Source organism: Aedes albopictus, chromosome 1 (assembly GCF_035046485.1).
Source record: "Aedes albopictus strain Foshan chromosome 1, AalbF5, whole genome shotgun sequence".
Taxonomy (NCBI): Eukaryota; Metazoa; Arthropoda; class Insecta; order Diptera; family Culicidae; genus Aedes; species Aedes albopictus.
In genome coordinates this window covers 285,174,070-285,189,903 of record NC_085136.1, presented here as the reverse complement: position 1 = coordinate 285,189,903, position 15,834 = coordinate 285,174,070, and the positions used below count along the sequence as shown (strand labels likewise).

At 40.8% G+C, this 15,834-nt stretch overlaps 1 protein-coding gene across 4 annotated transcripts in view; it reads right to left on the bottom strand.

Moving 5' to 3' along the window:
- LOC109414942 (peripheral plasma membrane protein CASK) overlaps positions 1 to 15,834 on the bottom strand; it is a 676,441-nt gene that overhangs the window by 315,888 nt on the left and 344,719 nt on the right. For all 4 annotated transcript variants that reach the window (XM_062846946.1, XM_062846943.1, XM_062846944.1 and 1 more), the window contains 3 exons: positions 2,392 to 2,567; positions 1,799 to 1,921; positions 1,514 to 1,661 (listed from right to left, as the gene is read on the bottom strand). In XM_062846946.1, the coding sequence (XP_062702930.1) occupies positions 1,514 to 1,661; positions 1,799 to 1,921; positions 2,392 to 2,567 (447 nt within the window). The remainder of the gene's footprint in view (positions 1 to 1,513; positions 1,662 to 1,798; positions 1,922 to 2,391; positions 2,568 to 15,834) is intronic.

Below are 15,834 nucleotides of genomic sequence, written 5' to 3'. Positions count from 1 at the left end.
ATTAGAGGGATAAAACAAAAACTGTAAAATAATAATCGAAATATCGAAAAACATTTCACAAGGTCCGATAATTTTTCGTATTTCTTTATATTTTTTAAAATTTGTCATTATATTTTGATGAAGGAAAAAATAAGTCTAGTTTTTTATTCCGACTTGTACGTAGAATATCTCTTTATCAAAAAATAAATAAAAAAAATATTTCCCTTTGCTCGTTTTAAAAATCTATACAAAATAAAATTTGAGAAAAAATAGTTTGAAGCATTTGATCATCCTGGGCTACTTGGCAAATTTTAAGGCTGGAAGACATCTTTCTAAGGATTTTTTTTTGTAAAGCTGAAATTATATGGCATTTAAAATAGATCCGCAATGAATATTACTCTCACTGTATTTAAAGTCCTTAATAGTTTAAAGTGTTTTTAATATCCTCAAATATTTTTGAAGATATTATTACTATCCAACAAACCGTTTTCGAGATATAATTTTTGAAGCAGAAAATAAGATATTTTGCACACAATCATTTCAAAAGATAAGTGAAGAAAAATGGTTATTATGTGTTAACACTCGAGTAGTCGCGCCTTTGGCCACCCTCAGCGACACCACGCTCACGCTGTGACTACTTTTTCCATAGTTCGTATACTCAGTACACGACGCGACCGCTCCCGGGGTAATGCAAAAATTAATGATTCCTGAAATCAAGCTCATGAATAAAATCTCATTGAAGATAAAAATATCGAGACAGAAATGGCAATTTTTTCGTGTTCTAGGCTGGAAATGATTTATTGTTTTGTTATGGTGTCCGCAGACCACAGAGGAGATCAGAGAAATTCAATCAGAAATTAAGGGGTAAGAGACAGATACTAAAAACGTTTACTCGAATTTATCTCTGATTTTTTCGAATTTACCAAAAAAAAAACTGGTACCGTAAACCAGGATCAGTTTGATCTTTGGGTCGAAATTGATCATACGTTTTTCCGGTAGATAAAGTATATTTTAAATAGTTTTCCTGCAACTATTGTGAAGTTCAAATCATGATAATTGTAAGGAAATTATTTAAAATATTCCTAATCAAGTGAAAAAAACGCCTGATCAATTTCGACCCCAGCTTACGGTACCACTACTTCTGTTTTTTTTTCTAATCAACCCAAAATTAAATCAGGAAAAGTAACACGCCCTGAGTCTTATCATCAGGAGCATTATAGATAAAGGAAATCTAGAAAATCAGAGAAAAGAAATCCAAGTTGTATAAGTCCAACTTCTGCACAAACATTAACTATGTAAATTGACAAAAAAAAAACTCGTGGCTAAAATACCTAATGCTGGAAGTTAACAGCATTTTCAGCCCCGATGCAAAATACGACCAGTTGCAATGCTAACTTTATTCCCCGAAAAATTCACAACGCTGCAGTCGAATCCTTCGACAGTCTCCCAGAAGCAAAAGTGTCGGCCCACATCGGAAACACAAAACGAGAGATAGAGAGCATCAAATGGAAAAAAATAAAAAATCGAAACTTACTTGAGTCGGTATCGGCGCAGCAAAGAGGATCCATAGCGACCCCACCGGCGACCGCTTGCACCGCTCCTTTCAGCTTGCGTCGGGCGTTGTAGCGCTTGAGCTCCTCTACCGTCTCACCCAGGTGGTTCCGTTGAAGTTTGTCTCGGTCCTTTTTTTTTTGGAGTTTTCGCGTGTGATTGGAAAAATGAGAATCATTAAAATTTCGGTTCGTCATATGGGTCACTTTTTTTGTCGTTTTGCTAGGTTTGCTTCGTCGGCAACGGCAACTTCTTTGGTGTCACTTACCCTTATCCAAGGATGCTCGAGGATTTCCGAGATGGTTGGCCTGTTTTTTGGATTCGGGGAAAGCATTTTCAGTACCAGGTCCTTGCCGGTAGAAGAGACGTTTTTCCATTCCGGTGTGTCGAGCTGGATGGGGGGGTGAGAAGATTGTAGAAAGTCAAAAGGCATTCCTATTGTGCAGATCTGACTCCTATTTTCACGGTTTTCAAGATACTCTTTCCAATTATTGTGGTGGATATTTGATTAATTTGCTTTCCTTTAAAAAAAATCGTTGTGAACTTTTCACGTCAGATATCAGGTATCATAAGGCAAGCTCTAGAGGCGCGTTTTCCTTCATATGGGAGGAATTTTTCACCGAAGGTGCTAAGTTTTGGAGAAAAATGTTGAAAATGGGAGACAGATCTGATGGAAAAAAAAACAATCTGTTCAGAATGATTTCCTTAAAGTTCAGTGATCTTCAGTGAGTAGATGGCATATGGAACACATCTGATAGCACATCCATCATTCAATTGTCCGGCAATCATCTAAGCTAGAACATGAAAATTCACTCCCACTCCATACTCCCCTCGTTTCTCCACCCAATCCCAGCTACTCACCATCACCCGTCCCCGCGCAATGGCCTCCTGCAGTCGTTTGCCGGAACCTTGAAAAGGCAACCGTCCCGAAAGCAGCACGTGCAGCATCACTCCTGCGCCCCAGACGTCGCACGCTTTGGTATAAATCAGCCGGGTCACCACCTCCGGGGCGATGTAGTGCGGACATCCGATTCGACCTGCAACGAAAACGAAAAGCGAAACGAAACCAGAAAGCTCCAATCAGTCTTGAAGGCCGTGAACAAGTTATTCTTTTGCTATCGCTTCTGTTTGTACCCAAAACGTATCAAGTCAACAGAACGGAATCATCAAATGTACAGGATGAAAAGGATTACACATAAGAACGGGCAAATGGAAACTTTCCGAAACAGAAACCCATCCTGTGGCTCGTTTTCCGACTGACCAATTGCCCGTCAGCCCGGAAAATCGATCCCAAGTAAATGAACGGACATAAATCACCAGAAGCCGGCCCCCGCTCCCGTCTGGCTCAGTGGGACGAATTTCCGCTTACAACACGTTCCCTATTTGTAGAAAACAACACAGTTGTTTCAGCGAATTTGTTTGACGCGACGACGGACGGCCGGCGACCCATGGCCAGTCGGCGAAGACGATTTACACCGACGACGACGTGGGGTCTTTTCTTTTCTTGACTGACGACGACAGTTGTTTATCGTCGTTAATTTGCTGCAAAATTGACACCCACGTACACTGCTACACTCCCGATCAAAAGTTTGGGGTAACCCACACAAACAGTCGAAGTTTAAAATTATAACTTTAATACAAATGATAATAAGTAAAAGAAACTTAAGACACAATTAAGCCAAAATGTATCCTACTGTTTTTTGTTTTACAAAGGATAAACCACACTTAAATGGAAACCCTTATAAATACACCTAGCGGTGATGGGTGCCTTTCTCGTGCCTTAGAGGAACTATCTCACCAAACTCAAATGACATGTTCATGAATATCGCACTTTTATACATTTGACCAAAATCCTGTTCATGATACAAGCAATCATGTCGGTTAACTGGCTTCTGTTTTCATTGATATTCGTTAACATAATCAAGGCACCTAAAATTTGCCTGTATGAAAAAAATATGAATGATTGAATTTTCTTCGATTTTATCGATTGGTACTGTAAAATATTAATCTTATTCTGCTTATGTATATTTGCAAGATCCAATTTAATTGATTTCTCAGTGATCTAAACAGAGTACCGCCGTTGGGAGTGAGTATGGGTCAAAAATACATACTTCCACATTCATTGCTCAATAACTTTTGCTTCTTTGTATGAAAAAGTACTTAGTTCATTGGAATGCGATCTTTGGTAATGCATGCATGAATGATGAACATATAATTGGAGATCGTCAATTGTCCTTAAAACTACAAGTGTATGAAAAATGACCCATTCTCACCCCTTCGAATAGGTCATTAGGCCAAATAGGTCATGAGGCCGAATAGGTCATTACTTTTTGGAATCGACTGTGATAGATTTTAGCTTGAAAATGGCTCTTCCAGTCTTGACAAAATTCAAATACAGCTATTTAATCTTGTCCAAAATGAGACCGAAACGTCGGACAAGATTAAATAGCTGTATTTTAATTTTGTCAATACTGGAAGAGCCATTTTCAAGCTAGAATAGGTCATTAGGCCGAATAGGTCATTAGGCCGAATAGGTAATTAGGTCATTAGGCTGAGTAGGTCATTAGGTCGAATAGGTCATTAGGCCGTATGTATGTACAAAAACCTTGCTCGTTGTATTTACACCTTTTCGGCCTAAATATCTTTTCGGCCTAAAGACCTTTTCCGCCTAAAGACCTTTTCGGCCTTAAGACCTTTACGATATAAAGCCCTTTTCAGCATAAAGACCGTTTCGGCCTGAAGCCCTTTACAGCCTAATGATCTTTGCGGCCTAACGATTATTGCGGCCAAATGACGTATTCTGCCTAATGACCTATTCGGCCTATTGACCTGTTCGGCATAATGATGTATTCAGCCTCATGACTGGGCCGAAAAGGAACCTATTTGGTCTATTCAGCCTAATGACCTTTCCGATGTTTGAGATGTTTTCAAAACCGTAGCATATTTACATTTGTTTTGCTGTGAATACAGTCAAATTCCATTTAAGTTGCGTTACTGGAATTAACTTTAATGGATTCGACTTAAATGGAGGTTTGAGTGTACTATATTCAGGGTTGGTCAATTCTCGCTCTAGCCCTTGAAAAGTGCAAATTTCAGTGCGGTGTACATAAGTGTGGCTTGACGCTCTTTGATTTCAAAGAGAAAAATATCTCTTTACCAAAAAGTGAAACCGCGAAAAAGAGCGTAGTGCACCGCGTTTTTCCCACGAAAAGAGTACAGTGACCCCACAATTTATGTATCGGCAAAAATGACCACAGTTTATGGATCACTCATTTGATCAACATGGTGATTCATAAATAGTGTACAAAATTAAGGTGATTCATCGGTGTGGGGTCACTGTAGTTTATTTATTCACACTACCTCTTCTTGCTTGGTTGTGTGGGAAGGGTGAACGATTGCATGTTGCCATGGCATCCACACAGGCTCGAATACGAGACTCGCGATGAAAATCTGATTTGCTACAGCAAACTGTCAATGCAGCTGACAATTCAACCTACTTCAAACGAATTTATAGCATGTAATTTGTTAAGGTATCATCTTGAGATCATCATACCAAGCAGTGATGTACGGAGATTCTACTGGGCTTTATTGTAGAAGAAGTTGTCATCAGGCCGCGCTGGTGTTGAAGCCAGGCGCTAGGCCCGGTTGAGCAACAACCGTGTTTAGTAAGAATTCCGTCAGTGCCCTGAATGGAGATAACACTATTGTACACCGTGCCCTGGAACGAACTCGTCAAGGCCCCACGTCATTTATTGATCTGTATAAATGAAATAATTCATTAAAGTCGCGCTTCCTCAAGACCCCAAGACATCGATCTTATTCCAATCGTAACCAAGTTCTTGTCCATCACGTTCCGTGAGTCCATGATTTGGACTGACTTGGATAAGCCTCGATTAGACCAGAATGGAATCGATGCTTAGGGCCCTTTCATCAGTCACTATGGTTTTGACAAGGGTTCCAACCAGGGCTACCGATTTTAAAGTAGAGTGTAGTATGTACTTTCAAAAGCTGTTTTTTCTTGTTCAAGCGTACCGTTGCTTGATTGCTCTTTACTGGAAAAGTGTAAGAGAATGTGCTATACTTTCTCGCGGGAGAGATTTCACAAAAGAGCATTGTGAAGTGAGAGCGATGATTGGTAGAGCGAATCAGATCAAGCAAGCTGTGGGTGCTGTGTGAAAAAAAATCACTACTCTTTGAATTCTCCTCAGAGTTTACCAACCCTGACTATATTACAGGATAAATATGAGTTTGAGCTTCTAAAAAGTATCAATCCACCTACAAGTGTGATGTTCTATCGAGCCTCAAAAGTTACATTTTAAAAAGGCCTTATTTTCAAGCTATTTTCGATGATTTATCAAAACATAACTAATTGCTCTAGAAACCTAATTTTTTGACAGGAACTGCTTGCAACTATAAGGATCTCACCATAATATTTTTGATTCGATATTCGCTATATTGAATGGAATATCTCAGATAATGTTTTGGCTCAATCTCGCCCCTCTGACCCATTGTCACCCCCGACGACGGTACGTTACATCTTATAAGCTGAACAAAGCATTGGACATTGCTTGTTTAGTTTACCTTCATGGTGGGTTTGATCAGTTATTAAACCGTATGTGTTTTTCTATCCATTCGACCTGCAGCCGTTTAGGTATTTTACAAGATCCACCTTTGTCCACTAGACTTTTGTCCATACTTAAATTTTAATTTTTTTTATGGAGCACAGACTTTGGCCAGACACCCAACTCAACCCAAAAAAAAAGTCTACATGGTTAATGGACGGCCCATAAGCCAGCTTCTATCTCGAATAGTGGGCCGCCATCTTGCATTTTGAGTCGCCATCTTCTGGTCACCATTTTCCAACTCCGGATATGTTCTCCACACCAAATATACACATAATACATGGATTCAGAGGCTAAACCGCCATCTTAAGTTTTGGGCCACCATCTTGGATATTTTGGACGTCATATTTTGACTCTAGACATTTTTTCCCTACCACATATACCCACATTGCATGGTTTTTGAGCCCACACCTTCATAAAATAGCAGCCATATCGAATTGTGGGCCGCCATCTTTGGTTTTGAATCGCCATTTTGTATATTCTGGTCACCATATTTGGACTCCGGGCATCTTCTCTATGCCAAATATACCCATATTACATAGTTTAAGAACCAAAAACTCCTTAAAACATCTGCAATCTTGAATTTTGAATTTTAGGAAGTTTTCTTGTATTTTGGGTCACCATTCTGGTCGCCATATTAGGACTCCGGTCTCCGGACATCTCTATATCAAATTTACCCATATTGCATAGCCTAAGAGCCTGAAACTCATTAAAACAACCTCCATTTTGCAGTTTGGGCCGCCGTTTTGAATATTCTGGTTCTCATTTTTGAACTCCGGACTTCTTCCCCATACCAAACATCAACAAATTTCAAGGCTCTAAACTTAAACTCCTTGAAACAGCCACCTCTTCTAGTTGCGGGCCACCACCTTAGATGTTAGGTCGCCATTTTGAAATTTTGTCCGACATCGTGGTTTCCATTGATAAAATTTCTTTCGGTTTCAGTTCACCGGTGCTGGTCTGGATCACTAAAACGGCCATAACTCCAGAATGTCTTGACCGATCCATACTTTTTTTAAGCAACACACAATGCGGTAAAATTCCGGTTCGATTTGAGCTCTAATCCGTAAAATTGGCCAATAGGAAGCGCCTTAATATTGAGTGAACTTTTTTTGCATACAGACATACACACATACAGATATCATCTCTATTCGTCGAACTGAGTTGATTGGTATATGTGACTCGATTCTCCAAGCCTTCTAACGAAAATTCGTTTTTTGGGTAAACATATAGCTACACTTTGGTGTACGAGAAAAGCAAAACATAAAATTCTTAAAATGCATCCCCTAATTCAATTGTTGGACTCTTGGGACTCCCAGAGGCCACGATCAAAATTTGATCAAAATCCATAGGGTCTAAGGGAACCCTCGTAGAGCCTGAAGTAAGCATGGGATTGGCCAAATGTATGCAGAAATAGCGCTTGGTGACGCTGTAAACCTTCAATTTATATCATCTTTGATATTCTTTTAGGTGACTGTATGCCAACCAACTGTTGTCGAAGACAGCAAAGCGATCCGATGCCTGTAAAAGAGTTACACCCTAGGAAAAATAAAGTGAATCAATAGTGAATTCATGCTGGAATTTCTCTAGTAATTGCTTTTGAGAGTCCTCCAATAATTAATGGAGGATTACCAGCAGGAGTTTAATGGGGAATCACAGCAAGATTTCAAGCTAAGTTTTACCAGAAATTACTTGATAAATCCCAGCAGCATTCCTTAATTAATACCAAAACCTCAAGTCTCCTGGATTTTTTTTTTCAAAGTTGTCTAGATATTTTTTGATTGGCTTTCTCAGTATTTAAGTAAAGCACGATTGTTTTCTTCTCTCCCGACGTTTCGGTCGAAGAGTTTTGGCCTTTCTCAAGGGCCAAAGCCCTTCGGCCGAAACGTCGGAAGAGAAGAAAACAATCTTGCTCTACTTAAAGACTGAGAAAGCCACCCGAACATTCGATCAAACATCTAGTTGAAACTATCAAACTCAAATATTTCAAGAGCTCCTTGATTTAACCTCCTTAGATTTTTTCTGAAAATGCTGTCATGGCCTACAAAAAATCATCCAGGAAATTCTTTCGGAAGATTCCTTTTGAAAGTTCTTTTAGAACATCTTTCATGGATTGCTTCAGAAATTCTTCTAGAAATTCGATTAAAATTTCTCCCGGAATTCTTTCAAACGAGAAATTCCAAAAAATACTTCATGACCTAGGGGAAATTCTGAGCATATTCTTAGAGGATTTTCTTTAGAAGTTATTGAAGGAACACGAACTTCTATAGCAATCCTTGAAGTCATTTCATAAAGAAACCAATGGGCTTGTTTCAAGATTTTTTTTGAGGAATTTTGATATTCTAAAGAAGACCCAAAAACCCCTTAATAAGGGAATTCCTAGATGAATCTCATGAAGAATCCCTGAAGAAATGTAAAAAGAAATACACGGACAGGAAAACATTCTTAAAGGAATCTTTGATCGAATTCCTGCAGAAATCATTCTATGAAATCCAACAAGAATCTTCTTACCTATTAAAAACAAAACTCGAAAAAAAACATGATGAATCCTGAAAGAACTCCTAAAGAATGGTACCCAGAAGGTAATCGTGGAGAAAATTCAAAATTCTTTAAAATAATTCTTGCTGAACTCATAAAGGGAACTCCTGCAAGAAAAAAAAAACATGGAAAAATAATAAATAGAGGGGTTTCTCCGGAATAATTCTTAATAAGGCTTGATGAGAGCGTTCCCCTATAGTGGCTGACTGAAATTTGAAAAGCTTAATTTACCAGCTCTCGTTTTCCCATAACAGCACTGACTATTTCAGGACTCCCTCCAATATCAAATCCGAAAGTTTTTTTTTTTTTTGCATTCCTTTGACAATTTTTTGAGAATTGCTCCGAAAATTGTTGTGGCAATTTATTGAATTATGTTTTTGAAATTTATTCTCAAAATGCCCTCCGACGAAATGTTTCTTCCACAGTTTCTCAAAGATTCCCTCCACTTATTCATTTTTTTTTATTCCTCTGGAAATTATTTTAGGAACAATTAAGTTGTATGGCAATTTATTCAGGAACTCCTCCGTTAACGAAAAATATTCTGGAAGAGTTCTTCGAAAATCGCCGAATAAATTTTAAAAGAAATTTCTGCAGTGATTTCTAAAGCAGTTTTCAGGCCAATTGTTACAGTCAATTCTGAAGAACTTCTTAAGAAATCTGAAAAAATCTGAAAGAGTCAGCAAATTGAATTGCCTGAAGAATTCTTCAAAAAAATTTCGTTAGAACTCATGAAGAAATTACCAGAGAATTCCTGGATAATTGCTGGAGAAAACTGTGGCCGGAATCTCCGATGGAATTCCCAGAAGAATCCATTATGTATTTTTTGGAGAAATTCCTCAGCGAACTTTAACAATTTCCAGGAACTCATCCAGAAATTCGCTGACGAATTCCTGCGGAATTGTATTTATAAATTCATCAGACATTTTCTTTAAAAATTTCTCCGGTAATACAGAAAGATATTGTGCAATTTATTCAAATAAAAAAATCAGTACTCTTTGTGAATACCTTCGGGAAGTCTCTCTGTAACTCCTGAAAAGATTAATCTTCTGGGTATTTGTTCAGGATTTTTCCAGAAATTCCTTAGACAATTCCGAAACTTTTGAAGGAAGTCCGTCAATTTCTGCAAAAATTTCTCTGGCAGAATTTCATCAATTCCAATCCGTCAATTTCTTCAAGAATTTCTCTGGAAATTTCCATGACAATTTCTTCAACTTCTTCGGAAATACCTGTCTTTGTAAGTTTTCCGAAAGGTTGCCAGACGGTTCTCTGGAAAATTTCTTTAAAAAATCTGTGAAAGTCCCTTAGAAATTTTTCCAACAATTTCTTGTAATTCGAAGGTTATTCGGATGTGTTCTGGAAACTTTTTTTTATTTATTTTTTAGGAAATGGCATTTGCTCTATTATCTAGAAACTTTTTCAAAGTACATATTCTCAGGAGTTTCCTTAAGGAACTTTATTCTGCTATTTCTTCAGAAATTCTTCTAGCAATCCCTTGTGTTATTCTACGGGTAATTTCTTTAACATTGTGTACTGTTGTTCTCTATGAAATTCATTATATGTTTCTCTCATAAAGTCAGGGACATTTTTTACGAACTTCTAACAACATATCCTATTTGAAAATATCTAGAAATTTCTTAAGGAATTTTTGCGATGATTTCTTCAGCAATTCTTCCGTAAATTCGTTGAAAACCCTTAAGGTATTTCCGAAAAAGGAATTTACAGCCGTGCTGTGTAAAGAACTAGCATAAGGTTAAAAGTTGCAAAAACACAAGATAAAGCAAAAGAATTAGGCGGAATTGAAAAAAATGCCTTAGAAATTAAAAAAAAAACGAAGAATTTTCAAAGGGAGCTTCGGAACAAATGCCGGAGAAGGTTAGAGGTATTCCCAAACGAAATGCTAAATTTGACTTTTTGAGAAGTTTCTCTGATATTTTTTTCAAATGCTACTCTGAAAAATTGTTGGGGATTTATTTCGTTTTTTTTTCTACATAATTTTCTAAAGGAGATTTGGAATCCATTTCTCAAGATTAAGTCTAAAAATATCATTAAAAAATCTTTCAAGAACATTTGCGAGGTAGTCATGACAGTTTTCACAAATTATTCGGAAATGTTTCTAGAATAAGGAATTCTCTTTATGAGTTCAGCAAGATTTCTTTTGAAGAATTTTGAATATTCTCCTCGATTACCTCCTGGGTACCACTCTTTAGGAGTTCTTTCAGGATTCATCATGTTTTTTTTTAATAGGTAAGAAGATTCCAAAGCTTTCCCGCGAAGCTTACCAGACTAATAAGAGCAACGATGGACGGTGTGCAGAACAGAATAAGGATTTCGGGTGAACTTTCATTCGAATCTCGGGTGAAAGTTCATTCGAATCTCGACGGGGACTACGACAAGGTGATGGACTTTCCTGCCTACTATTCAACATCGCCCTGGAAGGTGTTATGCGACGAGCCGGACTCAACAGCCGGGGTACGATCTTCACGAAATCCAGCCAATTTGTCTGTTTTGCGGATGACATGGATATTATTGCTAGAACATTTGGAACGGTGGCAATACAGTATACCCGCCTGAAACGTGAAGCAGCAAAGGTCGGACTGGTGGTAAATGCGGCTAAGACTATGTGCATGCTGGTAGGTGGGACTGAGCGAAACAGGACAAGCCTAGGCAGCAATGATACGATAGACGGGGATACTTTCGAGGTGGTAGAAGAATTCGTCTACCTCGGTTCCTTGCTAACGGCTGACAATAACGTGAGCCGTGAAATACGAAGGCGCATCATCAGTGGAAGTCGTGCCTACTATGGGCTCCAGAAGAAACTGCGGTCAAAAATGATTCACCCACGCACCAAATGTACCATGTATAAAATGCTAATAAAACCGGTGGTCCTCTATGGGCACGAGACATGGACCATGCTTGAAGACGACCGCAAGCACTCGGAGTTTTTTATCGACGCGTGCTATGGACGATCTTCGGCGGTGTGCTGGAGAACGGTGTGTGGCGGAGGAGGATGAACCACGAGTTCGCTGCACTTTTCGGCGAACCCAGCATCCAGAAGGTGGCCAAAGCCGGAAGGATACGGTGGGCAGGGCATGTTACAAGAATGCCACAAGACAACAACCCTGCAAAGCTGGTGTTTGCAACTGATCTGGTTGGCACAAGAAGGCGTGGAGCGCAGAGAGCACGATGGGCGGACCAGGTGGAGCGTGACTTGGCGAGCATTGGGCGCGACCGAGGATGGAGAGCGGCAGTCACAAACCGAGTATTGTGGCATACTATTGTTGATTATGTCTTATCCTAATGATGTTTAACAAATAAATGTAATGTAAATAAATATGTTTTTTTTTTGCACGCCGATTGTGAATACATGAGGAGTTTCACAAAAAGATGAGAAAGAGAGGCAGAACGGGGTAAAATGAGCTCAACACACTGATTTCAAACATCGTGACACCCTCCTTATTTGAAATTATAAAGATTTTTGTAGTTTGTGTCAAAAATTCATTCATATCCATCCACTCCGAGCAGAGATATTGAATTTCTTCGCATTTTATACCTATTTTTTCCCATTGTGCATTCGGCAGCTGCTGCTATGGTTCGTTTGTCTTCGACATATGCAAAACAATAAATGTGAAGTCGTATGTAAAGTAAAATTGAAACGTGAAATTTTGCGTAATTATTGGATTTCTAGTGCTATAGAGGCTGGCTATGAATAGCCTACATCTTTTTGTTTTCTACCCTATACAAATGATAAATAAACCTCACTAATATTTGCAAGCTTCTATAATATCGGTCATTTGATATCTGCCATCACCTGATTAAGACAGTAGTTTAATCAATTAGAATTGTCAATTTATCATTTCAACGAAAACAAAAACGGGTTAAAATTTTCGTTTTGCCAGTCACTATCCGTGATCGCTAGTATAGTATAGTATCTTCAACATCCTACTATTTTGGGAAGAATATGCAAGAAAAGCCTTGGCTGCCTTTATTGCTTTACTTGGTGAGGAAAACGAAAACAACATTCGACGGATGAAATATCCAACCAACACGTATGTATGAATTTAGAGTACGCAAATACTAATATTTGTTCGTTTTTTTTAGTTTTTATTTATGTGTATTTTGACTTACATGCTAATTCTACACTATATTTGTTCGTGCATTATGACACGTCTATCCTTATTATAAATTTGATTCTCATAAAAAAAAAATAAATGAAATAAACCCATTGACTTCTATTTTGCTACTAATTTCTAGTCGGGTCTCGGCTTCTTTTTCTGCCTAATCAGAACCGGCAATCGGAAACCAAAAATGAAACCAAATGGGCAAACATTGGTCACGTGTTAACCAACAACGGCTCACCACAGCTTCCACAGCGGTCGATGGCCAGAGTCAAACGCGTGGGGCAGGGGCCGTCGTTCATCCACCCACGGTCGCCCCCCAATCCGCAGCCAATCACCCTCGAAACTAATAGGTCCCCGTCGCATCGGTCAACCTCTGAGTCTTTGTCTCTGTGATGACGACAGCTGAGCTGCTGGAATAAATTATGCAAATTTGATTGCCGAGAAATGGGGCCCGAAACGGTATTCCACCCCCGCACACATTTCACAGTTCCCATTCCGGTTGGGGCTCGGTAATGCGAGACAGAAAAACAACGAAAAGGAAAACAGCCATGAACCGTGCTAAGTCCTGTGTTAGTCAGCATCCGCTCTATGCCCGTTGCTGCCCACCACCCCCAGGTCGGTGGCACTGCGGACGGAAGCGGAAAGAGACTGATTAGCTAAGCTCCGACACGGGTCATTTGAATGTGTGCGGGTGTGTGGGGGTTGATGTGTTTGTGCTCCGAGAAAATAGTTACCAAGATCGTTAAAATAACAGTTTCGGTTTATTACTGAATGGAACATCACACAGAGCTCTGGAGCACTGGAGCTGGTTCAAGATATTTTGGTCCAACGATAGTTGAGGAATTTAAAGGATTTCCAACAACGTTTCGCAATCACTTCTGATTGCGTCCATTGAAAAATTCCGGAGCTCAGCTTCTGGGTATTTATTGAGCTCATGGGTCCTCACATAAATTCATATCAGCAATCCCGGTAATTAAAAACTTTGTTGTTTGAAGTGAACTGACTCGATAACGGTAGATTGTAATCTCGACAAATTTAAATTATTCAGAAAGAATTTGTTCGGATGAGATCGACCAAAAGCCATTACCAAATGCAAACAAAATTAATCATCATTACGAGTTGGGCCCGACAATCAGTTGAAAATTCAATCCATTGAGTATGAATATGTAAATGAGTTTGAGTGCGCCTTTGGTCACTCGATACATATGCTGCAACAAAGCCACAGGTAACTGGGTTCAAATTTCAAACACCTGTAAAACTAATGTGTCCACACATATATTTCCCATAGCTTATTGTTATTGTCTTATTTCGATGAATCTAACACTACTCAAAGTGAGAGCGAGTAAGAAAAGTAATGAAACAACACGCTGGGTAGCTATGCAAGCGAGAGATAAGAAAAATTGAACAGGAATTGATTTTTCAATCCTCTCCATTGTACGATGGATTGGAATCCGGCAGGACAACGCAACAGAGGCAGACCCAGGGTTTCGCAACGACGAAGCCTCAACAAGGAATATAAGGTAGTGTATAGCAAGCAGCTGCGAGCAGTTTTTACAAAATGTCTCCCACATTATGGAAGAAACTTCAAAAGAACCCTGAATTAATTTCCTAAAGATAGCTAGGATGAATACTTGGAGGAATTGTCAGAAGAACCCTTGCTGGAATTCCTGGAAAAATAGCTGTTTTACCAGAATTCTCTGAGTAATAGCAGCTGCAGCTCTTGGAAATATTCCATAATTTAGTGGAACAATTCAAGAAAAAATAACTCCCTGGAGGAACTCCCTGGAGGAACTCCCTGGAGGAACTCCCTGGAGGAACTCCCTGGAGGAACTCCCTGGAGGAACTCCCTGGAGGAACTCCCTGGAGGAACTCCCTGGAGGAACTCCCTGGAGGAACTCCCTGGAGGAACTCCCTGGAGGAACTCCCTGGAGGAACTCCCGGAGGAACTCCCTGGAGGAACTCCCGGAGGAACTCCCGGAGGAACTCCCTGGAGGAACTCCCGGAGGAACTCCCTGGAGGAACTCCCGGAGAAACTCCCTGGAGGAACTCCCGGAGGAACTCCCTGGAGGAACTCCCGGAGGAACTCCCTGGAGGAACTCCCGGAGGAACTCCCTGGAGGAACTCCCGGAGGAACTCCCTGGAGGAACTCCCGGAGGAACTCCCTGGAGGAACTCCCGGAGGAACTCCCTGGAGGAACTCCCTGGAGGAACTCCCGGAGGAACTCCCTGGAGGAACTCCCGGAGGAACTCCCTGGAGGAACTCCCGGAGGAACTCCCTGGAGGAACTCCCGGAGGAACTCCCTGGAGGAACTCCCGGAGGAACTCCCTGGAGGAACTTCCGGAGGAACTCCCTGGAGGAACTCCCTGGAGGAACTCCCTGGAGGAACTCCCTGGAGGAACTCCCTGGAGGAACTCCCTGGAGGAACTCCCTGGAGGAACTCCCTGGAGGAACTCCCTGGAGGAACTCCCTGGAGGAACTCCCTGGAGGAACTCCCTGGAGGAACTCCCTGGAGGAACTCCCTGGAGGAACTCCCGGAGGAACTCCCGGAGGAACTCCCTGGAGGAACTCCCTGGAGGAACTCCCTGGAGGAACTCCCTGGAGGAACTCCCTGGAGGAACTCCCTGGAGGAACTCCCTGGAGGAACTCCCTGGAGGAACTCCCTGGAGGAACTCCCTGGAGGAACTCCCTGGAGGAACTCCCTGGAGGAACTCCCTGGAGGAACTCCCTGGAGGAACTCCCTGGAGGAACTCCCTGGAGGAACTCCCTGGAGGAACTCCCTGGAGGAACTCCCTGGAGGAACTCCCTGGAGGAACTCCCTGGAGGAACTCCCTGGAGGAACTCCCTGGAGGAACTCCCTGGAGGAACTCCCTGGAGGAACTCCCTGGAGGAACTCCCTGGAGGAACTCCCGGAGGAACTCCCTGGAGGAACTCCCGGAGGAACTCCCTGGAGAAACTCCCGGAGGAACTCCCTGGAGGAACTCCCGGAGAAACTCCCTGGAGGAACTCCCGGAGGAACTCCCTGGAGG